Raw genomic sequence first — 27,302 nt, 5'->3', positions numbered from 1 at the left:
CATGCTCATAACCTTCATGGGAAGCTCTGCTGATGTTTCAGGGATGTTATGTACGTCTCAGGAAGGGTTCTAGTGATGTATAAACTTTTTTTTCATATAAAAGGCATGCAAAAAAGGAACACAGGGCTTTCGAAGGAAAAGCAATTTGGAAGCTTAACCACTCAATCAGAGAATGGTTCTGAACAGATTCTCACCAAGAGATCCTTTTCTATACAATGAAAACCACTACTTTCTATTTTCTGTTAAATTCCTTTCCAAATCCACACTTATCTTCCCCTTTCCCTCTCTTTGCAACAATCTGGTGTACTTTCATTCATCTTCAGTCATATAGGTCTCCTGTTTCCAACTACCTTTAAAAATACATGTGCTGGGGGGCAGCTAGGTGGCGCAGTGGATAGAGCACCGGCCCTGGAGTCAGGGAGTACCTGTGGTTCAAATCCAGCCTCAGACACTTAACACTTACTAGCTGTGTGACCTGGGCAAGTCACTTAACCCCAATTGCCTCACTAAAAAAAAAAAAAAATTACATGTGCTGGGGCAGCTAGGTGGTGCAGTGGATAGAGCACAGGCCCTGGAGTCAGGAGGACCTGAGTTCCAATCTGGCCTCAGACACTTAACACTTACTATCTGTGTGACCCTTGGCAAGTCACTTAACCCCAATTGCCTCACCAAAAAAAAAAATGTGCTTTTAGAGTCTTAAATCCCTATCTTTTTGAATTATTCTTGAAATCCCACCCACCAACCTTCTCCGTCTTTCTCCCTCCCCTTCTTTCCCATCCCTTTTCTTTGCCCTAAAACACTTTCTTGGGCATCAAAATTCCATGGGAAGGTAGTTCCCTGGGGCAGAGAGCAGCTCCTAGATAAGAACTTCCATCATCTCTCCATCCGAAACTCAGGTTTATGAAGCAAACTGCTGACTCGCCCTTTGTTATCAGGAGGCTTCCCCCTGGCTGGATGAGTTCTCTGCAAAAAGAAGGAGAAAGATATACATACATGTGTGCATATACACACAAATACATATATGCATACTACACACATATATACCCATATATGTGTGCATATATACACCATGTATATAGTGTGAGTGTGTGTGTGTCCATATATGATAATAGCCATTCATCAAAAGAAAATACAGCTTTAGAATCTCTTCTTCAAAACCATACTCTTTCAATATCATCAAGTATGTTTAGGGGAGAGGGGAAGGAAAGGAGGAAACCTAGCATTGTAAACACCCTTTCTAAAACAGGTCCTCAAGTTTACAAGTGGGATCCAAGGATGATTCTTGTTCTTTGCATTTGCCTGTTCATCTTTCTCCTTAAATTAACTCCCTCCCTTCCCCACCAAAGCACACACATCTTGAGTCAGATTTCTATAAAGATGTCTCATGCTTAAATGACTCCCTTAAAGCAAAGGTTTCTATTGTTCAGAACAAGAATAAAGTACCATTAATATGTTTTAATGAACCATAAAGTTCATTTTTTCTCAAATAAGAACTGTGAAGAACTGCCCTCCCCCCCCCACCTCCACCTAGGAAGGTCTAAACTAAAATCGCCCTTACATCCAAAAAAGCAGCCTTCCCTTGGCTGTGGCAAGAACAAAATACTTCTCTAGCCAATGAGTGTTTCAGAAAATGCTGATTACAAAAGCTCACACTTCCCGAGAAGCCTTTTCCAAACTCCACAGTAGTATCAACTACTGTGCTCCACACTTCACAGGGAAACATGTTATCCCTCTCATTGGGATATGGACTGAATCTATTATTTCACTGATATGAGGGCAATGATGTCAAACTCAAATAGAAACTGATCCCTGCCTGAAACACATCAAAATTAGAAAACCATAAAAACATTAGCTATGTTGTGGTTGTATTTTTATTCGTTTTGTTAATCGTTTCCCTGGTTCTCGATGGAGGCTGAAAGTTTGACACTTCTGGTGTAGGGGAACTCCCAAGGTGAGGAAATTCCCACTACAAAGCCAGGTCTGTACCCTCTCTGCAAGTTATAGTCCTAGCTAGTTTCCTAGAGCAACGGTGTCAAATTCTAATAGGAACTGGGGTCACTATACAGTACAAAAGGATCCCTGCAGACCATATTTAGACTTAGAAAACCACACATTCTATATACTGTACTTATCTTAATTAATAGATTAACAATATATTAAATAACAAATGAAGGTTGGTATATTTTATTAATCTGTAGTAATATTAATATATTAATATGATCTATTTTATTAATACATTGACACATTAAAATCAGAGCAGAACTACATTTTCATTTGGTTAGGATTGTACCTGGAGTGCTGTGGGCTAACATCCATCCTGCGTTTGACACCTCAGTCCTACAGCCCCCAGAGCTTAAGCCCTCTGCTCAGTTCACGTACCCAGTGTGTATCAAGTCAGAAGTAGGATCTGAACCTAGGTTTTCCTGGTTCTGAGTCTAATTGCTTTATTTACTACACCACTTTTGCCCTCATGCTCAAAGACATTTTGCTTTCTAACTTCAGGGAGGGAGTTAAGTTCAATAATAATTAAATACAAAGTGTGTATCAGACATCTCTAAGCCAAGATATCTCTCCTACCTGTGATCTCTACTGACCCTAGCATCCCTCTCTGCCCTTCCCCTCCCCTTACTGGACAGACACATTCAGATTCTACAAGAGGGGAAGTACTCACCCAACTTTTCTCCAGTGCCCTTGGCCCCTGTGTGTTTCAAGATGGGGCTGTTGAAGGGGTAGTGCTCAGTTTGCCACGACTAGGGAAAGTAGCCATGCTGGACAGAAGAGTTCGGGGTTCTTGTCAGTGCTGTGTGCTGCTGTCCTTGCTGCCTGTTTTGGCGTGGGAGCTGCTGACTAGAACCATGGAAGCTGCAGGAGACAGAGATGAGGCTGCCGGAGGTGGCAGGGGAGGAGGAGTTGGCAGCAAGGGAGCAGAAGCGTGGTCATGGTGTTCTTTCCCTAACAGCAGCCCTGAGAGTGAGAAAAGAAACATCTTTCAGTATCAGGAGTTTTTTTTATTAAGCTTGGGCAAGATTTTCCTTCTTGTAGGACACAGACAATGGGTTTCCTGTCTGGATCTGTCTTAAGAAAACTGGCCTCCCTCATAGGTGATGTGTTCAATGGCCTAAAAATATTCCCTCTACTAGCCTGCTTCTATTTTTGAAATTCTACCCATTATAGCCAATTTCTTGGCTGTGACTCTATGGTCTCCTGTAGACCCCTGCTAAAAAGCAAACTGCTACACACTATTCTCAAGTCAATGATTGTTTTGCCAGACTAGTTAGGAGATGGTGGAAGAAGAGGTACATTTTATTTACCTTGGGTGGGAAAGAAGGTTAAGAAAATTGGGCAACAACAGAGCAACCCCAATGGGATGGAAAAGCTCTGGGCATCTGGGATCGAGCAAACTTCTCAGTACTCATGAGGAGCTAGCCTCCCTTCCTTGACTGTATCCTGCAGACAATGCCTAAGGCTATAGCTGTTGGAGAAAGAAAATGGGTCACCCTAGACATGAAGGCCTCCTTATCCTCAGATATTTCCAAGCAAAGTTGATCAGTGAAGATCTTGTCCTGAGGCCATTGCACCTGAGAGGAAGACACAGGGCACATGTGTGACTCCTGAGAAGAATATACAAAAATGGCTAATTTTTCAAAGGAGAAACTTGAATCAAATATGAAATTTTTAGTGTGGAAAGATATATCTTTTAGGAAATGCTGTATCCAAAAATGCTGGGCTTTTACATAGACTGTTAAGTTCTATTCATCAGAGGAACGTAGGCTTAGAGTTTGAAGGGACCTCACAGGCATCTTGTCTAACCCCTTCATTTTACAGATGAAGAAACTGAGGCTAGGGGTTAAGTGCAATGGTCCTACAGAGAGTAAGTATAATAGATCAAGTCAAGTCACATCAACCAGAATTTATCAAGCACTGTGCTAAGTGCTGGGGCAGAAAGGCAAAACAGTCCCTGAGACCTTCAAAGAGTTCACAGTTGAATGGGAAAACAATATGCAACGAACTGATGTAAAAAACAAGATATATACAGGGATACCTCACCCTTATCACAGTGGGAAGGCACTGGCATTAAGGGCACCTGGGAAAGGAATCTGAACCCAACTCCTTTGAATCTAGAGTGTGTTCTTCCCTCATAACATGCTGCTTTTCTAGCCAGTTTGTCTTAGTTTGGGTAATTCATAAAACACCCACATCAGCTAAGTTTATACATCCTCTTTCCCAAAGCAGCCTAAACAATGATTTCCTCTCACTACATACAGGTGTACTTTGGCCTGAAAGAGAAGCCGACTCAGTATTTTGCTCTGAGTCGTCATCCCAAACCAGGGATATCTCAGTTTTGCCAGGACAGTTAGGAAACTTGCCTCAGCCCCTTCCCCAAACCAGAATGAGATGTTGTGAGGCTGCCATCTACTTCCGTAAGAAGTCAATGAAGATATGTGTCTTAGAGCCCTGACTCAAACACAGATAATGGGCTCTGGTCCATGGGTCATTACTGAAAGTAGAAATGGGAAGGAGGGACAGGGGAAACGGGCCATGGAAACATTTCCTGAAGACCTGAAGTCTCGAATCAGTTGCAAGGAAAAACTTGCTAACACCCAGAGTTGTCCAAAATAGAAATGGGCTGACGGAATCTCCCTCTTACTGAAGGTTTTCATGTAGAGACCACATGTCCAGAAATAGCATAAGAGGGGAATTTTGTTCAGGATAAAGGTTAGATTGGGAGACTTCCTTCTGACTCTGAGATTCTAGTTGAATCTGTTTTGGTTGACACGCCTGTTCTATGCTTAAAAGGCTTGGAAGGGGGAGGGTAGGCAGCAGAAAACAAATCGACCTGGATGAGTAGATGACATAACCGACCTTCAGGCTGGCCTCCTTCTGACATATTTCTAGCCGTCTCTTTCCTTGGGTCATCCCAGCAAGCCTCTCTATCTGGGGGCGGAGCACAATTGCCCTGGAAGGGGTCTTTGATGAGCACAGCTGCTGTACACACACCCTTCTTTGAAGTCAATTTCCTTTGAGGGCGGGGGGGGGGGGGGGGGGTGGGGGGGGGGGGGGAGGGCTGCTGAGACAAGGCTGTGGAGGGACTTCAAACAGAGATCCTGGCTGGGTAGCTTTGATCACCAGACTTCTTATCTTCATATTCCCTTATGTTCTTAACCCGCCCCCCCCACCCGGGCACTAGGCAGTCAGAATTCTCTAGTGTTCCTGGGTTTAGAACCCTACCTCTCCACCCCCTCAGCCCTCCCACTCCTGTCTGCAGTGCCAAGGGAAAATATCCCACAGGGCACAAATTCTGCTCCTAAGGAGGATCTTCAAAGGAAGCCTAATTTGTCAGAGAACTGCCCTCCCCATCTTACCCCACCACCCCAGCCGCTTTGGAAAGTCAGCATGGGAGAATGAGGAATTCTGAAAGGAAAAGATGTCTAGGATTGTGCCTGTGGACAAAACTATTTCTAGGCCTTCTTGTTCCCTAATTTTTAACCCTTAGCTATGGCATTTCTTCCAGGAACTCCAGTGGGGAGAGCACTGAACTTGGGAGTCATGGAACATGAGTTTGAATCTCCAGTCTTCTATTTATGGCCCATATGACCTTGGAAAAGTCACCCAACTGGACTCTCAGAATACTCCATTTTGTAGCTGCTGCCTGGTTTCAACTCCATGGAACAAGATACTCTGCACTGGGTCCCATCTCCAACCCGATTTCCTGTCTCCTTTTGTGTGTTGTCTCCCCTTTGCGATTTTAAGCCTGGCAAGGACAGGGAGTTTCTTTCTTTTTATTAATTGTATCCCCAGTGCTTGGCACAATGTCTGGTACATGGTAGGTGCTTAAAATATGTTTACTGGATTGGAGTGGATTGGACCTAACTTCTCGGAACCTCATTTTCTGATCTATAAATGAGGAGGCTGGATTAGCTGACATCGAACATACCTTTTGTCTCCAGATCTATGAGCCTACTATTAAGTGCGTACCTCACAAAGCCTCCACGAAGTCCTGCCCTACATAATAGGAATAACAGATATCACATCATCCACTAATGTCTTCTTCCCATGCCCCAGTGTGGTAAGTAGTGACCCCATGACCTCAAAGGCTGTGTTGGTGGGATGCAAGCTCTGGCAGGTCCCACACAAAGCTGGAAGGTGTTTGGATGTAGCCATGGACTTGTGTATCTGCCCGCTGAAAACCAACCCAGCCAAGGAGTAGGACGATCATAGACTGGAACTTGGCTATGGGAGGAGAAACATCGGGCCAGTGCAGCTCAGGAAACTTCCTGCTAAAGGTCAAAAGGTCTGAAGCTCATCAGGAGAGGATGAAGCACCATATATTTCTATGGCACGTTTCCCTTTTCAAAAAACTCTGAAGTCTATTATTTCCTTGCTCCTCACCTGGGAGATGCAGCGGGCAGTCATTAGTGCCCCTAAGAAAGGAAGCAAAGTTAAGGAACTCACCTAAAGTCTGATTCAATAAGTGACCAATGTAGGCCTAAAATGCAGGTCTCCATCCTCCTATCTCTTTCCATTGAATTGGCCTGCTCCTCACAAGTTCTCACACAAGGCAATCCATCTCCACTCACCATGCATTTTTCCCTCCAGGGCAATGAGGGTTAAGTGAGTTGCCCAGGATCACACAGCTGGTAAGTGTCTGAGTCCAGATTTGAAATCAGGTCCTCCCTGAATCAAGGCCGGTGCTTTATCCACTGTGCCACCTAGCTGTCCCAACACCATGCATTTTCACTGGCTGACCCCACGCCTGGAGCGCTCTTCCTCCTCACCTCTGGCCTCCTGGCTTCCTTCAAATTTCAGCCAAAGCCCCGCTTCTAAGAAGCCTCTCCCAGTCCCCCTTAAGGCTAATGTCTTCCTCTACTTTTTCCTATTTCTACAAAGTAGTTGATATGTTTTCTATCCCATTAAATTAGGAGTAGGGATTATTTTTCCTACTCTTTTTATCCACAGTACCTAACACAGTGTGTGACACATAGTTGGTACAATTATTAGGTACCTAGTAAGTAGCATTTATTAAAATGCTTACTGACAGACTGATATTTCACTGTGACCTGTTGTTCAGTACAGAGAACATTAAGAGGTGTGGAACTTACCGATGCTCCCTTTCCAGGTCCTCTCCTCCTTCTTCTCCTCAGCCAACTGGTTGCTGGTAAGAGACGTTTGGCGTGAGTGTGTGCCAGTGGCTGCAGCGATGGATGGGACGGAGCGGGCAGGACGTAAGCTGGAGGCATCCGTCTTTCCTGCATCTTTTCTCGATCGCTGCTGAAGGACCTTAATCATGGCATCTTTCTCTATGATTTTGGCATGAAGATTTTTTATGCTGGGGAGAGAGTAAGAGCAAAAATTCCCTAGGTTACAGATAGAATTCTCATGTGTCCCCACACAGTAATACCTTCAGAGAATGGGTGGAATCACTGATACCATCTTCAAAGTAAAATTGTAAGATGCAGGGGCAGGCAGAGTGTCTGTACCAATCTAGCCCAAACCTTGATCTGACCAATAAGGTCATCACTGGGTTCCTCATCACTGAAGTACGTATTAATGTGTGCTTGTATGTATCTAGGGCTAACTATTCATTGCAATTTAATTATCACGACTTCTATGCTGACATCTCACTTCATGGATCTAACACCAGGACTTGCCTCCCCCACCGATGTCTTCATCTAAGAGCACAGAGAATACCAGGGAAGCCAGTCTAGCAATATTTATTTATTGCATCATCTTTCATATACAAATCACACTTCCCTACTGTTAAGGGCTAAAATTCTAGCTAGTGTGTCTAAAATATCTAATCAGTGGTCACCAATAAATTATAAGCTTTAGCAAGAGTTAGACTTTTAAGCATTTATTAAGGAGAAGAAGAATTTGGTAAAGAGAGAAGAAAAGGCCTAGATTCCTATCTATTAAAGGGAGAACACATTTCTAGCTCCGCTTTCCACTAGAGTCCAAAGGAAAGAGCCCCAGTCAAAGCACCCAGCTCTTCCTTCTTCCTCCCACTGGCCAACATCACTTCCTGACGCCAAAGAAAAGATGCATGTTCGTGCCCTCAAAGACCTTCCTTTCATGGCGGAACTTTTCTACAGGAAGTCTCCAGCAGGTGGCGTCATTCCAATCATTACACTACCTTCTGCCTGTGGCTAACACCAATTCTTGTGCTGAGAATAATGCTGTTCTTACATAAGATAGGGGGAAGATAGTGACCCAGATGATCTCCCAGATCTCTTCTCACTCTTAAGGTCTGTGATTTTATGAAGTATTTTCTACATCCTCCAATTCCACCCCACTCCCAGCCCTACTCTGACCTTCAGTGGAATTAGAGGGAGACAGATTAATAGCTACAGAACACAGCTCTTGTTAACATAACCTGTTTTAAAGATGGGTTTTGGCATAAAATTACATGGGGATTTAGAAGCTACATGTACCAACTTCTCCTTTGTGGACAATAGCTAGATCTTCCTCCCTTTCTCACTCAGAAAGTACCAGCTCAGTGTCACTCAAAACTGTTTATCATAAAGGACTTTCTTTTAGGACTCCAGAGCAACTGAACAAGTAACGGGCCTGCACAATTACTTTAGTGCAAGTGTTCAAAGATCTGGAAAACCATTACAGGTTCATTTCTGGCCCCTTGGTAGAGAGCTGGTAGACTAGGGGTATAAAATGAGGCATATATTTTCAAACATGACCAATGGGATTATTTGTTTTTCTTTACTTTACTTATGTATTACAAGGGAGGATTCTATTACAGTGACAGAGGAGAAGAGAAGTTAGAGAAGATAGTGATGTTTAAAAACGAGAATATCACTGTATATTAAAAAAAGAAAAAGGAAACTTCTGTGGTTCATGAGACAAATGGTCAGAGCTGCTAAGCCCCACGGGAATAAGTGAGCAGTGGGTCCCTTACGTGTATTCCATGTCCTGGCACCTCCTATTGGCTTGCACGACTTCTTCCTCCTCCTGCCAGATGCGGACCTCTAGGGAGCTCTCACTGTAGCTGCCATGCCTGGAGTGGCTGATGATTGTGGCATCCCTGACAATAAAAGACAAAGAACACAATTCTATTATTCAGCATGGCCTGATGAAAAATTAGGTGCCTGGTCTTTCAATGCCAACAGATATCAGCTCCTATCAGCATCACAGGTAGAGATCTCTCCCCCAGCTGACAAAACACTTTCCATCTACATTATGAAGGATGGGCTTTAATATCAACAATTCATGTTTATATTAGGCTTTAAGATTCACAAAGTGCTTTCTTCACAACAACCTGATGGGAGTGAGCAGGGATGACACTATTCCCACTGAAGAGATGAGGAAACTAAGGTTCAAAGGGCTAAGTGACTAACCCAAGGTCACACAGCTAGTACAAGGAATGGATGGTGGACATGTTACTCTCCCGATACAATGAAAGCTCTCTGAGATCAGGAGCTGTTTCGGTTTTGTCTTTCTATCTCCAGTGCCTAGCACATAACAGACATTCAATAAATCTTTGCTTATTTTTTGGAACAATTTTTCTTTGTAAACGTTTTTACCTCTTTCATACTGAGTTCTTTGCATCTAGCTCTCTATAACAATAGCTTTTATTCATATAGTACTTACTATATGTCAGGCACCATGCTAAGTGTTTTACAAATAATATCTCATTGGACCCTCACAATACTGGGAGGCAGGTGCTATTTTTATCCCCATTTAACAATTGAAGAAACTGAGGCAAACAGAAGCTAAGTGACTTGCCAAAGGTCACATAGCTATTAAATGTCTGAAGCTGTATTTGAACTCAAGTCTTCTTGACTTCAGAGTACTGGACCAAGAATGAGATACTTGGACTCTAGTCTCAGTTTGGCCACTTACCAGCTGTGTGTCCTTGTGAACAAGTCACTTACCTTTCTGAACCTGTTTCCATATCCTTTCCCTTTTCCTTTCTTTTCTTTTTCTCTTCTCCTCCTCCTTTTCTTCTTCCTCTTTTTTCTCCTTCTCTTTCTCCTCCTTTTCCTCTACCTCCTCTTTCTCTTCTTCTCCTCTTCCTGTTCCTTCTTCCCCTACCTTTCCTCCTCCCCCTCCTCCTTTTATTTTGAGACTAGGTCTTCCTATCTCCCCCAAGCTGGAATTACAACAGCTACTTCCAAACCTAATCCCACTACTTATCACCATGGAAGCTTTGACTTGCTGCATTTCCAACCTGGTTTGCTCCCTCCTTGGGCAGCCTGGTGGCTCATCTGACTTCTCAACATTCAATTGATCCACCAGCTTCATCCTCCCCAATGGCAAAGGTATATGCCATTCACCACACTCATGCTAGATCTTTCTCATAAGAACTGCTATCTAACCAGGCTTCGTTTTGTGCCTGTGAAGTTGATTTTTTTTTACCTCAGGTGTAAAGTTTTATATTTATTCCCATTAACTTCATCTTATTAGATTCAGTCCAATCTTCCAGCAGTTCAACATCTTTTTGGATCATATGACTCTGCCATCTCTCTCAATCAGCTTTATTTCATCTTTAAATTTGATAAACATGCCATCTGCATCTTTTTTTACAAGTCACTTATAATAACATTTTTATGTTAGCCATTTTTATCAGTGTATACTTCTCCCCCTCACAGAGTCCTTGGAAGGATCAACTGAAATAATGTCCATTAAAGTGCTTTGTAATCTATAAAACTCTTTATAAATGTCAGGTATTATAATATTATCTCATTTCTAGGCATCTCACCAGAAATTCCTTAATTCTATACTTAAGTAACAAGCACAAGAACTTCTTAATTAGTTAATAAAGTGCCCTCCACCTAATTAGCATTCATTAAAGGAAAACCACCACCAATTTCAAAAGGGTAACCAAAGAAATATGGCCTAATAGGCCATTTCAGCTTTAATCTCTGTTGATTCAGGCCCAACTAGCCTCAGGAGATTCACAAAAGAACCTATAAGGCTGTATTTTTAGATGTTCTTTTAAAATTTTAAGCCATACTTCAACCCCAGCATGATCCTAGCCCAAAGCTTGGTGCACTTGGATTCCAGCACCCAAATAGAAATCATATACAAAAGATTCTAGTTTGGGGACATGGCTGATGATTCTCTCAGTTCCTAGTCTAAGCAGGCAACTATAGATGTGTGAGATTCAGTGGCCAAGGGGAAGCTACTTGAAAACTGTTTCCCCCCAAAGAATAAAAGCTCTGAGGGAAAATATGGACTACTTTGTTTTCATCATAGTATTCCCAGGGCTTGGCATATAGTAGAAGGTTAAAGATGCTGATCGACTGACTAATTTATTGATTGAAATTGAGCTGACAGCATCTATCCTGGAGACAATATCCACTGCCTTCAAACAGGAATTTGAGAGGTTTGGGGCTTTCTTTGAAAGAAAAACAAGACAATGCCTGTATAAGGAAGAAGCAAAGATATAGAATCAATAACTGTTAACAGCAGCAAATCCTTTCTAAATAAGCTCCCCAAAGATGACCACTTCCATTTTTAAAAATTAATTAATTAATTAATTAACTTATTTATTTTTTTGGGCCATGACTGAATATAAACCCAGGAGACAACAAGAAAGGAAACTGAACATTTTGGTTACAAGTGACAACAAAGGACCTTCCTCTTTAGAGAATATGAAATCTTCCCCCCTGGTACCCTTAGCACAGAACTTGCTATCTAGTAAGGACTTTTTTTCATTCATTCATTTACCAGCAGGGGCTGGGAAGGAGGCTTCTGTCTCCATTAGTCCCTTAAAACTGCTCTCTACATGGTTCCTAATGACTTCCTTATTGCCCAAACTAAAGGTTTGTCAATAATCATCACTCTATTTAACGTTTCTACAACATGAATCTATTGACTTCATTCTTGATGCTCTCTCCTCCCTTGGATTCCTTAGCATGACCCTCTCATTTATTCCTCTCTCTAGGAATGCCCCCTTTTTCTCTCTCTCTCTTTAACTACTCATCCATCAGCCACTTAAACATGGCTATCCACTAATGTTCTGTGTTTGATCCTCTGATATCTTTTGTCTTCCCTCTCCTGGAAATCACATCAATTCCCATTGCTTCAATTATAACCTCTATAAAAACAATTCCCACATCAATTTCTTTACTCCCTACTCCCCTGAGTTGCAGTCCCACATCTGATTATGCAACATAAAACAAGTACACTTTATTCGATGTTACTTGAATAATTCAGATCATGCCATATGAGGACTGATTGTAGAATCTCAAACTATTTGTCTTGAAGAAATGGAGGTGTGAAGGGACATATGGTTGTCTTCAATTATCTGAAGGGTTGTCATTTAGAAGAAGAATTTGGCTTTTTCTGCTTAGCTCTGGAGGGAAGAACTAAATGCAATAAATAAAAGCTATGAAGGGACACATTTAAGATTGATGTAAGGCAAGGCATCTTAACAATCAGAGCTATGCCACAGTGTAACAGGCTATCTCTAGAGTAGTTTCCCACTCCCCTGAGGTCTTCACAAACAGGCTGAATGATCACTTGTTGGGTGGGTAGATTGTAAAAGGGATTTTTTAAAAGTATGGGCTGGATTTAATGGCCAGAGAAATTCTTTCCAACATGAAGATTCTGGAAGTTTCAACTTCCTCTCTTGCTCCATGTCCAAACGGTACCTCAAACTTACTGAACTCATCAGTGTCTTCCCCAAAGCTGCCATTCCCCTTTACTTTGGTATTTCTATCAGGAGACTATCCTCTTCCTCAATTGAATCCTTGGTCATCTTTGACTCTTTCCTCTCCCATCCCCCACATTCAATCAGTTGAAAAGTCTTATCAATTCTGCCTTTGCAGTATCTTCCCCTAGAGGCCACCTCCTCTCTATTCCCACTATAACCCCTTGTATTCTACTATTCAAGTCCCTCTGTGATCTTGTTTTTCCAGCCTTAGGCTCATATGTAAACCACTATGTACAAATAAGATATATAGTGGCTAAACTGGAGATAATCACAGAGGAAAGGCTAACTAGGATTAAGGGGAGTGGGAAAAGCTTCTTGCAGAGATGGAATCTGAGTTGAGGCTTGAAGGAAACCAACAGATGAGGGGAAAGAGAATTCCAGGCATGGAAGAGAGCTGGTCAGAATTCCTGAAGTTGGAAGATGGAACCTCTTGTTTGAGAAGCAGCAAGGAGTCCAGTGTCACTAGATTGTAGGGTATGTGGAAGCAAATGAAGCAGAAGAATACTGGAAAGGTAGGAAGGGGTCAGGTTCCAAAGGGCTTTAAGAACCAAAGAGAGGGGGGCAGCTAGGTGGCATAGTGGATAAAGCACCAGCACTGGATTCAGGGGGACCCGAGTTCAAATCCAGCCTCAGGCACCTGACACTTACTAGCTGTGTGACCCTGGGCAAGTCACTTAAGCCCAATTGCCTCACTAAAAAACAAAAGAAAAAAAAAAGAAAAACCAAAGAGAGGACTTTCTTTTGGATCATGAAGGTAATAGGGTCACACAATGTGAGGGAGGATTCAAACCCAGATCTTCCTAACATTAAGTTCACCATCCTAGCCACCACACCTGCCATAATGACTTTGGTTAAAGTTTTGGTGAATTCCAAACGTGTCAGACACACCCATATTCAAACCTGGGTAGAAAAACACATCCCCAAACCAAAGTAATTTGGGGTATTTGCTGTTTTAGATTATGCTCTACTGGTTCCTGCTCATTTGCTTGGATAATCAAGAGCTTGACCATGCAAACTTTGGGACTAAATGTGCAACTGGGTATATTTACAAAGATTATAACCACTACATTGGGATTTGCTGACTCAGAGTGGTCAAACTATCAATCAACAAACACTTATTACATGCTTACTATGTGCCAGGCACTGTTAATTTAGTGCAGGAGATACAAAGAAGTGAAAAATCATGAACTGATTTTATCTTAGAACAATAAAATACAGTCTTTGAGTAAGAAAATCAGTAGTTACCTATGTCAGATCTTTCTTCATTGTGTCAGCAAAGTACTCAGTCATTCATTCCTCTGGTTGGTTATCAATGACTCTGTGACCTTGGCCTCCAAACTCAACTTCCCCTATATATACATGTCATCAAAAAATAACAGGGTCTTACCTCTCAGCTGCCGCAGTGGCAGCAGCATTCATGGCAAAATGTCGAATGGTACTCTCCTCCAGGTACTTCTGTTCCCACTTGGTCATGTCAGCTTCCAAGGCCAAAATCCTCTCTTCCTTCTCCCTCACAAGCTCCATCAGTGCTGGGGCATTGTGGTCTGCCATATTACCTGATTGGTTATTTCCATGTCTCTGGAGAGGACAAAGAAATAATAATCTTGATGCTAGGATGTACTCTGAGGCAGGTACCTTACCTTCTTTCCATGTCAGCCACCCGCAGGGATAAGGCAGCACATGGTCCATGCATGCAGACCTGTAGATACTATGAGAAGACACTTGCACAAATAACTATTCATACTACATAAGCACGTACTCCCTCCCCTACAGCAATATACGATCAACATGAATTCAAGTTCCATAGGTACAAACCCATATCCATCAAGCTCTCTCACAAACCAACTGCCTTTTCTGGTTCAAGATCATAAGATCATGGATCTCTAGAGCAGGAAGGGATCTTAGAGGGATCTAGTCTAACCCTTTCATTTTACAAATAAGGAAACCAAGGCAAATGGAGATTAGGCTCTCATAGGTAGAAAGCATCAGCAATAGGTAGGGCTTGAACTCAGGTCCTTTGTCTCCAGAAACAGGGCTTTTTCCATTGTACCAAGATTTGTCAATGGTAAAACCATCATAGTGCACTATAGTCAAGAGCACCATCATTTGAATCCTGGCTCTGCTGCTTATTCTCTGTGAAACATGCAGCAAGTCTCTGAACCACTCCTGTCCTTATTTCTTTGTCTGTAAAATAATGGAGCTGGATAAGATGAATTCTAAGGGCCTCTCCTCCCTTAAATCGGTGGTCTATTCCCCTAATGACCTAGGAATGGAAGAAATCTCAAACATCTTCAACTCCTTTCTTTCACCTCCTCCTCTCCTTCACCTCTATGGCAAGTCACCAAGTACTACTGAATTTTTCTTCAAGTTTTTCTTGTCTCCTTTTCTTCCTATTAATTCCCATTGCTATCAGCTTAGTCCATGCCCTCATAACCCCACACCTAAAATACTATACTAACCCCCTTAAGCCCAGTCTTTCTCACATACTACTGCCAGATGGACTTTTCTTAAGGACTCCCTTAATGATGTCACTCCCTTGCTCAAAAAACTCCAATGGCTCCCCAATTCATACTACATTCAAGTCTAAACTCCCTATTTCCTATTGCTCCCCAACACAAATCTTACTTTCTAAACCAGATTGTTCTCACTATCCCAGCTCTCATAGGCCCCTGTCTCCTAGATCTTCTACATACATCTAGTTATCTCACTCCTTTGCTCAAAAATCTTCAATAGCTCCCTGATGCTTACTGAACAAATTTCAGACACATCATGCCTATCATTGAGATCCTTCTAATAGCTGGTACCCCTTTATTTTTTTACCACCACCTTATTTCAGGGTCAAGACAAAATCTTCCTTACCCTTTTCTCCCAAAGCACCTAGCAAAATGCTTTCTCTACACAACTAGGTGCTTAATAAATGCTTATTATTCATTATGTTACACTCACTCTCATCTCTATGTTTTCATCAAATTCGTTCTTTTTGCTTCCCTTCTTCTTCTGCCTACCCAAATCTCATCCATCCTCGCAGGCCCTGATCACATTAAAGTTTGGCTTTTGAGCTGTGAAGTCTTATTCAACATTTCCAACTCTTACTTATCTGCCTCTTCCCTGAGCTCCTCTATTTTGTACCAAACAAGTGAACATTTAGTTATTTTTTGTTTCTGTTTTCGGGGCAATGGGGGTTAAGTGACTTGCCCAGGGTCACATAGCTAGTAAGTGTCAAGTGTCTGAGGCCGGATTTGAACTCAGGTACTCCTGAATCCAGGGCTGGTGCTTTATCCACTACACCACCTAGCTGCCCCAAACATTTAGTTATAATCTGCTGTGCATGGTTCAGTGTTCATCTTGTTTTCCCAAGTAAACTGTAAGTTCCCTGAGAGCAGGGGCCATGATATACTTTTCCTGTATACCTCAAAATGCCAGGCATTGCTGGACATATACTCTGTGTGCAACAATGAGTTACTGTTTGAATGACTGATGCACCCACATCATCACCACCCCCTCCCATTGACAGAATTTCAGAATCACAAAACTTTAGAGCTGGGAGGGACCATGAGCAGTAGAGATGGTGAAAAGGACAACAGGCTACAAGTTGTAATTCCTAGGTTTCAAGACTGGCTCTGACACTAGTTGTCTGCCCCTAGGTGAGTCACTTAATTTTCTGATCTCAGGTTCTTTATCCTAAGAAAGGAAGAGGTTAGACCAAGTGATGTCTATGTTCTCTTCCAGGGCTAACATTCTGTTCTTATACCTGCCTCTCTGCAACTTAATATTGTCAAAGAATCTTAGATCAAGAGTCGAAAGGGGTCTCAGAGGCTCTCTTGCTCAATCCCCTCATCTTACAGATGAGGCCTGGGCCCAAGGCACCAAGCATCAGAGGTGGGAAATTTCTCCCCACTGTACCTAATCCTGTCATCTGGGGCCAACAAGACAAATCAAACCCCCCTCCTCTTAACCCTTTGAATGCTTGAAGACAATAATCATCCCTCTCCTCTGACCTAAGCCCCCAGACTCCTTTTCTTTAGTCTAAACATCCCAAGTTCCTTATGGCATCATTTCTAGCCCACTCATCCTCCTGGTTGATAGTTTAGGAACTTCAAGGGGAGACATACATGGATGGAAGCACACACAAGGTAACGCAACTAGGGGTTTTCCTCTTTCCCTTCCATGGGATTGATTTCAGCCCAAGGAGGAAATAGGATGGCCGCCCTTGTATCGTAGCCCTCAACACTACCAACTCTCTTCACAACTGGTACAGGACTAGTCCTTATGCCTTTTGGTACAACTGAGGCAGCTCCTTTTGGCTGTAACGGCCGTGACGCCACTCCTCCCTCCCCTATCTATGACACAGATACCACCAAGATCTCCAGGAAAGCAAGAGAAAGGACAGTGGCAACAGCCTATGATCTTAAGTGTTCTAAAAACTAATGTCATTTAGAGCTGCATATATAACATCATCCTATCTCAACCCATCTCTTAATGGGAAGATACAGTGGGAAGAACACTGGGTTGACAGTCCATGCTCTTCCTACTGTATCTTCCCATTAAGAGATGAGTAGGAATAGGATGATGTTATATATATGTTATATATATGGCCCCAAATTACAGACCTGGGTTCAAATCCCACCTCTGACCCATACTATTGGTATGATGCTGGGAAAGTCACTTAGCTTTGTTGAGCCTCACTTTCTTTTTCTTTTTTTTTTCTTTTTTGCGGGGCAATGGGGGTTAAGTGACTTGCCCAGGGTCACACAGCTAGTAAGTGTCACGTGTCTGAGGCCAGATTTGAACTCAGGTACTCCTGAATCCGGGGCCGGTGCTTTATCCACTGTGCCACCTAGCCACCCCCGAGCCTCAGTTTCTTTATCTGTAAAATTAGGGGTTTCAACTAGATGGCCTCTTATGTCCTTTTTTTGCTCTAAATCTATACTATTATGATCCTCACAAATCAAAGTAGTACCCCAGGAGCACAGGAAGCACCGTCTTACTATAGCTTACTCCAGCAATGGGGAGGGGAAAACTGCCTAAGTCCTTTCCCTTAGCTTAGCCCATCTTGTATTTTCAAGGATGCCGAGTCTATGAATCCATGGGTGAAATAGCCTGAAGAGCCTCAATGCTAGTTTATGGAACCTCTGTGCCATCAAGATCCTCACTGGAGCTTCAAGAAGCACCAACCACTGTAGCATTTGGGCTCAGTTCCACAGTTGGCCACCAGCCCTGGCATCTGTGGTCAGTCCTAATTTAAGGCAGGGCAGGAATGAGATCAAAGCTATACCAGATGCTCCCTTGAACATTGGAGAATGCAAATTCCCAAATACAGAAGGAGATTCCTTTGCCCGGCTCCCACCTGCTCTTGGGAAGCTGTGCATGAACTCAATTCCAGGAAAAGAATCACTTTGCCCAAGCCCCATTTAGGCCCTGGCTGGAGGGCTTTTTTTGTCCCACTCTGTGTAGGGATTGAAGGACTGCTGTTCTGTATCTCAAGGATTAGTCCCAGAAGATAAGTTGGTAGCCAAGTGTGCTTACCCAGTGGAACATTTAGGCAGACAGGGAATAAACAATGTTACTCAGCTTCTGAGAAGAGGGGCAGGAATATAACAGTTAGGACTCCCACCCCCACGTGCCCCAGAGATCTCCGGATGACTTCCCTCTCCATGTTTATCAGAGTCTCATTGTGGAGGAGAAGACTTGACAATATAGTCCCTTATAATTACATAGCACTTTTATTTGAAAACACAAGACCAGAACTCCCCGAGGGTGGAGCCTGTGTTTCCATCATTGGGCAAGGAGTGACATGGTCTGGCACTTGTCTCCCCTACCACCCTTCATGTCATATGCCATTAGGGACTCGTAGTAAAGAGACACCAATTCTAATCCTGAGTTCAGCATTAATTAATTATATTACCCTGGACAAGCTACTTATCTGTTATTCAGTTTCCTATCTAAAATGAGGATAACGTTTGCCCTTCAACTTCAGAGTGATTTGTGAGAATTAAATGAATATATGTGTATGTGTATATATATGTGTGTGTATATGTATGTGTGTCCATATATACATACACACACATATATATATATATATTTACATATACACATACACATACACTTTTCAGGATACACACACACACACACACACACACACACACACACACACAGAGGAACCCTGAAAAGTACAAAGTGGCGTATAAAGTTAAGGTGATACTGGGTTTGGTTTTTGTTGGGGGAGGGGAGAAGGGATTGGTAAGCCTGTCATTTTATTGATATAGGGAACTCCCTGCATGGACTCTTCCTATCAGAGCAAATCAACAATTGCTCCATAACTTAGATGGCTTCAGGCATTGGTAGGTTGCATGACTTGCCAAGGTCACATAACCTATTTAAGTGTCAGAAGCAGGACTTGAACCCAGATCTTCCTGACTGAGGAAGGTTCTCTATCCACCATGCTATGCTGCCTCTCAAAGGTATTATTATTATTGTTATTATTAAGAGTGGTCATAGAAAGACTCAAAACTAGTAGATTTCATTCTACCACTTAAAAGCTCTTGACCTTGCCTCTCTGAGCCTCCCTTGCTTCATCTGTAAATTGGAAATCGTAACACTTGCACTCCTATTTCCCTTTACAGTATCATTATGAAAAGTGCTCCGTCCAATACAAAGCACCGTCCAAGGGCGAGTTATCATTGTTATGGTTTCCATTTCACAGATGAGAACAGAAAAGCTGTGCTTTTCTCGAGGCCATACAGGTTAAATGTGTGACAAAGCTAAGACTAGGAGTCAAGCCTCTTGATTCCCATCCCCTGTACTGTTGCCCAGAACTAGTGGAAATGATTATATTTATGCTTCATTCCTTCTGTGGCTGGGATTATAAATAAAACATCCAGTTCTGAGTCATAACCAACTTTGCTTTTCCAACCAGCCCCTCCATCACCCTAGGGAGAGGTGGAAGGTGCTGCATGAATACAAATTTAACAAGGTCAGGCAAGAGGACTGTCCCAGATGAGCTGCTCTCTAGCCAGAGATAATAAAGTCCCTGTGCCTCCCTAAGACTCAGTTTCCTCATCTGTAAAATAGGACTAAACGACCCCTAAAGTCCACATGGCTTCTAAAACCCTTATGATTCTGCGATTGTTATTTTTCAGATGGTTCCCTTTGAAAGACCTGACTATTTTTGTAATATGGGGCGTTGGGAAGAAGATGACATAACTCCTATGCTCTCTGTCACAAAGCAAGAAGGAGAGAAGGTTGTCTTGGGATAAAAAGCAGCAGTCGGTGTCTAACCCAGGCTATTTGTTGCTCTCCTTAGAAGGTTAGGTAGTTCAGCAGCTGCTCAGTGTCCTGGTATAGCCATTTCCATGATGTTCTGGAATGTCTCCTGAAGTCACATGCTTGAATTTCTGTGCCAGCCAAGAGGTATGCAAGTTCCCTGTCCTCAGCGATCTATGCTACACCCTAGATTAACAAATGAATTTGGGGGTTACCTATAGGAACAGCTGGATTGAATCCTACCAGAAATAGAACCGGTGAGGAAGGGCAGGGAACAGATGGACCTAGGAGTTATTTGAAGAGCATATTTCTTCATAGTGTCCATCCCTTCCTCCTCCTTTTTTTAAGATATACAGAAAATTCTATCACATGACCCAGCAATCCCATATCCCCCAAGGTAGTCAAGGACAAAAATCAAAGGTATGATATCTGCTAAAATACTCATAAGATCGCTCTGTGTGATAGCAAAGAACCAGAAACAAAGTAGTGACCCTTTGATATAGGAATGACTGAAGATTATTATTATTATCTGTTCATAGATCTAGGGCTAGAAAAGATCTTAGAAGCCATCTAGTATATCCCCTTCATTTTACAAAGAAGGAAACTGAAGCCCAGAAAGGTTAAGGGATTTGCACAAGGTCATATAGTCATAAGTGGCAGATGCCAGGACTTGAACTTGGGTCCCCTAATTCCAAGTTCAATGCCCTTTGCACCATCCTACTCTGATTCGAATGTAAAGGGGTATTTATTTTTATGCAGTAAGAAATGGGGACAATAAGGACTTTAGATAAATATGGGAAGGTGTGTATGAACTGATGCAGAGTGAAATGAAAAGATCCAAGAAAACATGATGCACAATACATAAATGAAATTACCCTAAGGAAGCCAAACATAATGAGAAATAGGAAAACCAAAGAAGAGAGAGAATTAAAAACATTTAATCACAGAAATTAGGAAGGTGCAGAGGCCAATAAGACAGACTATTGTATATACTTTCAGACACAGTCTCTATATCATATTTTCCCCCCTAAATTATTAAATGTAATCTTGGCCTGCATTAATATGATGATGATAATAAAAACTAAGGTTTATATAGTGTTTATTATGTGCCAGTCACTGTGCTAAATGCTTTGCAACTCTTATTTCACTTGACCTTCACAACAACCCTGGGAGGTAGGTCTATTATTATCCCCATTTAACAGAGGAGAAAATTGAGGTAAAGAGAGGTAAAATGACTTGCCCAAGGTCACTTAGTCAGTGTCTGAGGCCATATTTGAACTCAGATATTCTTCATTTCAAGGGCAGCTCGGTGGTGTAGCTGGGCCTGAAGTCAGAAAACCTCATCTTCCTGAATTCAAATCTGTCCTCAGACACTAGTTGAGTGACCCTGGGCAAGTCACTTAAACCTGTTTGCCTCAGTTTCCTCATATGTAAAATGAGGTGGAAAAGGAAATAGCTAACTACAAACCTTCACCAAGAAAACTTCAAATGGAGTCACAAGAATCAGACATGACCAAAATGACCAAACAATAACTTCTTGGCTTGAGTTCTAGTGCTCTATCCACTGCAACACCTAGTTGCCCATTAAAAGGAATATGGCTTCCAAGGAAGGGCGAGGTGATAGTCCTACTACAGTATATTCTGTCCTCATCTAAACTCATAAAGAATACTGTGTTTGGGGGTCAGCCAGGTGGCACAGTGGATAAAGCACCAGCCCTGGATTTGGGAGGACCCGAGTTCAAATCTGGCCTCAGAACACTTACTAGCTGTGTGACCCTGGGCAAGTCGCTTAACCCTCACTGCCCCGCAAAGCAAAACAAAAATAAAAAACAAAAACCAAAACCAAACAAATGGAAAAAACACACACAAGAAAACTGTGTTTGGTTATCGGCATCACAGTTCCAGTGACACTTTAAGTTAAAGTGCATTCAGAGGAGGGCGACCAGGTTACCCGGTGAAGAACCTTCAACCTATGACATACGGGGAATGGTTGAATACACTGGCTGTGTTTTGCCTGGAGAAGAGAAGCCTCAGGAGATGAACAACAGCTGCCTTCAAGTATCTGAAGGGCTTACGTTGTGTAGAAAGACTCAGCCTTGTTCTGTTTGGTCCCAGAGTGCAGAACCAGGAGCCACGGGTGGATGATGCACATACTTTGGTTTGATATCTAGGAAAAAAACTTCCTGCCATTTGGAGCTGTCCAAGAAGGGAAGAGGAAGCTACCTCTCTCTGAAGGTCTTCAAGCAGAGCCTTGATGACCATTTGTGGAATACATTATAGTGGAGCTTCCTTTGCTCTATTGGTCGCTTCCAACACTCATATTCTCTGATTCGATCTTTGTCAAGCAGAGGGTCCAGCTAGAAGGCGTGGGCAGGAAAATGGTGATGCAAAGACCAAAGGCACCAATAGAAGACTTTGAGGTGTTTTTTAAAGATACACCTAAAAATTCTAGTGTCAAAGGTTTTTACTGACCAATGTCAGTTTGCCTGCTGAGGTGAACCTCATGTTATAAAGAAGAGCCTTCTCGGGGCAGCTAGGTGGTGCAGTGGATAAGGCACCAGACTTGGATTCAGGAGGACCTGAGTTCAAACCCAGCCTCAGATACTTATTAGCTGTGTGACCCTGGGTAAGTCACTTAACCCCCATTGCCCTGAAAAAAAGAAAAAAAAAAGAAAAGAAGAAGAGCCTTCTCTTATCTGAGGCATGTAATCATAGTCACAGAGCTAGAGAGAACCTCAGAAAATCATCTATTCCATCTTCCTGACTTCCAATGGGATAATAACTAAATGATAATAATAATGGAATATAGTGAAAAGAATGCCAATTTGGGGGTCAGGTAACCTGGATTTGAATTCTGCTGTTGCTACTTATTGTCTGCATGGCTTTGCACACAGTCGCTTACCCTCTGTGGCTCAGTTTCCTCTTTTGTAAACTGAGGAGTCTGGACTAGATGATACCCCAAATCCTTTCTAGCTCTAAATCCTGTTTTGTCTTATCCAGATGAGAATCCATCCTTTTTCCAGAAACTTTATGGGAAGTTATCGTACCTTTTCAATGTTTAAGAACTTTACTGCCAATAAATTCTTCCTTTCATCCCATCTAAACTGACCAACTAAGTTGATGTTTTTTCATTTTCACTCAACACATTTTGAGGTGCCTGCCATATGTTAAGTAACAGGAGAGGACAGACCTGATGAAGTCTCTGCCATTGAATAACTTATGCCTATGAATGTCAGTTTGAAACAAATGGCACCACACATACTACCTTCACATGGCAAGAGCAGCTATGAAAATAAAACCACAGAAAAGAGATCTCTCTTGTAGCCAGTCTGATAGAAAGAGGACCCAAGCGATGGGAATCAAAGTTCTAGGCTCTCCTCTTTTTGGTTAACTATTTGATCATGGGCAAGGGAATTTAACTTTGCTGTGACTCCATTTTCTCATCTACAATGAAGTAATACTTAGGAGGTATCATGGATAGAATGCTGGCATTTGGCAGACCCAAGATCAAACCCTGCCTTAGAAACTATGTGACCCTCACCTTAAACTTTCTCTGCCTCAGTTTCCTATCTGTAAAATAAGGGGGTTGAATTCTATGGTCTCTAAGTTCCCTTACAGCTTTACATCTATCATCTGTGATAATAATTTCCATCTTCCCTCTCCTACCTCATAGAGCCAATGGGAAAAATCACTGAAAGATGACACATGGAAATTGTCTCAAATCCTTTGGAAGTATTCAGACATGCTGATTTTCTTTTCTCTTTCATCTCTATTTTCTCTGCCCCTCTACTCCCACCTTCGTGTGCTGCTAAGGACCAGCTTTGTCTCTCAGCAAGAACCTATCAATTGAAGGCTCTCTTTCCTGAGTAAAGTCTTTTTGTGCTAGGCTGGCTTCTCAAGTGTCTCCTTTTGGGCACTAACCATCTGTACTTCTGTTACTGTCTCCAATGGGATTGGGAAAGACTGAGGGGAAGGGAAGGGGATGATGAGAGGAGAACATAGCAGAATGGTCCAGGATATGCCACTGGAATTGAGCTGACTCTCCAAGTCTAACAGACTCACTAAACAACTTCTCTTATCTACAAAGTCCACACCTCTATTAATTTCCCAGAGTAAACAAAAATTGCTGTTCTTACCAACCTTGAGAATAATGGATAGGTCACCCACCATGCCCAGCATTTACAAAAGTGCTGCCCTGGGAAAGCAGGAGTCCCAAAGCATGACCATGCCCTGGCACAGATTTAAATGCAGAGCCCTAACTTCCCTGCAGAGATTCAATGAGCTTTCTAGACCTCTCTCCAAAAATGCCATGTAAAAATCATGCCTCACAGGATGTGGATGGTAATATTGGTCTTGCTATTGCATTGGGGGTGGAGGGGGGAAAGGGGGCCTTTGTGCTATATTTAGCGTGACACAGCCCAGTTTTAGAAGAGAGGGAGAAGCGAATGAATGGCTCTTTGACACCGTCAGTGGAACACTTGGAGGCAAAGAAGCAAGGTTTTGGTGTAGACTGGAAAAGTCTTTCAATAGTCAGCCAGGCTGGGGCCAAGAAGCTCCACAGCCACACAGTGATGGGTGAGTAAGGTGAGGATCCAGCTTCAGTGGTCATCTGACACAGTCTGCTGGGGCAGGAGGAGCCTGGGACACCTTTGCAAGGTGAGAGAAGGGAAGAGGATAGGCATTGTATACAGCACCTACTATGTGCAGAACACTGTGCTAAGTGCTTTACAAATATTATCTTATTTGATCTCATGACCTGTTTATCAACCCTTGTTTCCAAGAGAAGCATCCAGCTCTGACCACCTGCTGGCAGGGTTGTGGTCATTGTACTTTCTCGGCTTGCTGTTTTCCAGACAGATCCAAGGGCTATTACCTGGGCTACTTAGAATCTATTTGGGGTCTGATCCACGGGAAGCCATTCAGACATATGCACAGTTGTGCCCTGTGTGAATCCTCTGCCTTCAAGGCTCAGCTCAAGCACGACCTACAGCATGAAGACTTCCGGGATACTCACAACTGTGAAGATCTATCGCTATTCCAAACCACCATGTAGTTAAATATCCTTGCTTGTATTTATTATCTTTATATTATATGTATATAGGTATGTGTAGATTTGTGTGTATTTGTTGGGGCTTCTTAAATTTTTTCCCACTCACGATCCCTTTGTACCCGACATTTTTACATGACCCTGGGTATATAGGCATATAAAATAGGCATACATAACCTTTTACTGTTGCCAAATTTTTTGTGATTCCCACATTCAGTTACATGACCCCATATAGGGTCGCAATGTACAGTTTAAGAAGCTAGAATATATGTATATACACACACATATGGACTTCCTGTCTTCTCATTAGAACCTAAGTTAATTGAAAGTGGGAACTGTTTCATTCTTTGTACTTATTTCCACGGTACCTGGCACATAGTATGGGCCTAATAAATGCTTACTGATTTATTGACCATTTGTGAATAAGTAGCCAAGAGGCAGTATTGCCTAGTAGATAAGGTGCTGGCCTTATAATCAAGAGGACACAAATTTGAATCCCACCTTCAATATTTTTTTAGCTATGTGACCCTGGACAAGTCACTTATCTCTTAGCCTCAGTTTCCTCATCTGAAGATAGGAATGTAGCGACTACTATAGAGGGTTATAAAGATGAAATGAGATTATGTGAACAAAGTGCTTTGTAAACTGTAAAGTCCTGTATAAAGTTCAAGCATTATTTATTCAGAGTGAAGGGGAAAGCAGCCAATGTCTTGTCTTATTGAAGGGAGAATCTTGAGTATTTTATGAATGTTCAAATGGAAGAACGAATGCACATCTTATTGCTCGAAGAGGAGCTGAGCCTGAAGCTTTTGCTCACTGAAAAGATGCACTTCTCCTTCGACCCTCACATGACAATCACAAAGAGTCGGGGAACCCCTGCTAACAATTCCGGAGTCTACATCCAGATCTCAAGCAGGGCTATTTCCCTGGAGGGCTCAGGCTCTGAAATCCCCTTCCTCTGATGGCCAGCCAAAGGCTTTATTTGTCAACCTTCAGGGCACAGCAGGAGCATTTTCTGCTGGGCCTCTTAGAGAGAAGGCATGGGGAACAGGGAAAGATGAGCACACTGTTATTTATTCTCCGAGTCTTTTGAAGCATTTCCAAAGGATCTTAAAAACTTCCCATCTCCTTGTTACAAAGGCATCAATGGAAACACAGTGAAAATAAGGAGGGTATTTGGTCTCTTGGATACTTAAGTACCACAATTGGAAATAAATCTAATTAGTAGAGTAGAGGTAATACAGTTATCCCTTCCACACTATAACTTTCTCCATTGCAGAGTTTCACGATACCATGGGTTGGCATAAGAAATTAAATGGAAATTTGGGAGGAGTTTTCCAGAAGCTACAGACAACACATGAAGGCCAGGCAGACTACACAGAAAAAGTCCAGAAACTCAAAAATGCATAAAAGATATGTATAGTGTTGTATCATGTCAGCATATCTTATCTTTTAATACTGCAAACACTCCATAAAAAAAGAAAAATCAGACTTCTCTCATACAAAGGGAGGCCAAAAAATTTTACACAGATTTTCCAGATCATAGGGGCACTTCACCCTTAATCCCCACAATGTGGAAGGGATAACTGTAATTGTTTTGGGGGCGAGGAGTCCAGACCTGTGATTTTGTCAGGGTAGAGAACACCCAGTGAGCAAACTCCCTTCAGTGATGCAGATAAGCAACTTGTCTATATTTTATCATCTTAAGAACTCCCTGGGGCACTGAGAGGTTAGAGGTTAAGTTACTTGCCAAAGGTCAAGTGGCTTCTGTGTCTAAGGAACAACTTAAACCCAGGTCTTACTAACTTCCAAGAGTGCCCCTCTATATACACTGCGCCACAATGACTATCAAACAAAGTAATAATCGATATTTCTATAGAGCTTTACAATTTGCAAAGTTCTTCAAGTATATTATCTCAGTTGAGCCTCATAAGGGCTTTGTGTAGAAGGTAAAGTCCAATTCCAGTTGCTTAGGGGACAGAGATGTATTCTTGGAATTTTGCCACCAAGTGTACATAAAATGCCTACTTGTGCCTCTAGCACCGTTCCCTCCAGTAACTTACAATCTGGTTGGACCGAGAGGAGATGAGAATATGACGTCTCTAAGGAAAAAGCAGAGAACAATACTTGAGAGGATCTAATTAAGTGCTACAGATGCTATGGGACGTATTGTAAAGAGAAAAGACAGACCCTGTTCTAGTGGGACAAGGTCTATGAAAAAATAATGGGGGATTTTGATTTTTTGAGGATATGCTCTAACACCCCCACTTTCTGGAAAATACCCACAACCAGAGTAAATTACACACCGCTCTAATCAGAAAG

General features: G+C 42.4%; 1 protein-coding gene across 1 annotated transcript in view; it reads right to left on the bottom strand.

Moving 5' to 3' along the window:
* Positions 1-570: 570 nt before the first annotated feature.
* Positions 571-27,302, bottom strand: part of AMOTL1 (angiomotin like 1) — a 167,850-nt gene continuing 141,118 nt past the window's right edge. The window contains exons 9-13 of the mRNA XM_043994938.1: positions 14,058-14,248; positions 8,909-9,034; positions 7,101-7,327; positions 2,672-2,964; positions 571-963 (exon numbers count right to left, since the gene is read on the bottom strand). Coding sequence (XP_043850873.1) covers positions 2,795-2,964; positions 7,101-7,327; positions 8,909-9,034; positions 14,058-14,248 — 714 coding nt within the window. The 3' untranslated portion in view covers positions 571-963; positions 2,672-2,794. The remainder of the gene's footprint in view (positions 964-2,671; positions 2,965-7,100; positions 7,328-8,908; positions 9,035-14,057; positions 14,249-27,302) is intronic.

Source organism: Dromiciops gliroides, chromosome 3 (assembly GCF_019393635.1).
Source record: "Dromiciops gliroides isolate mDroGli1 chromosome 3, mDroGli1.pri, whole genome shotgun sequence".
In the NCBI taxonomy this organism is placed as follows: domain Eukaryota; kingdom Metazoa; phylum Chordata; class Mammalia; order Microbiotheria; family Microbiotheriidae; genus Dromiciops; species Dromiciops gliroides.
This window is presented reverse-complemented; position numbering and strand designations above follow the sequence as displayed.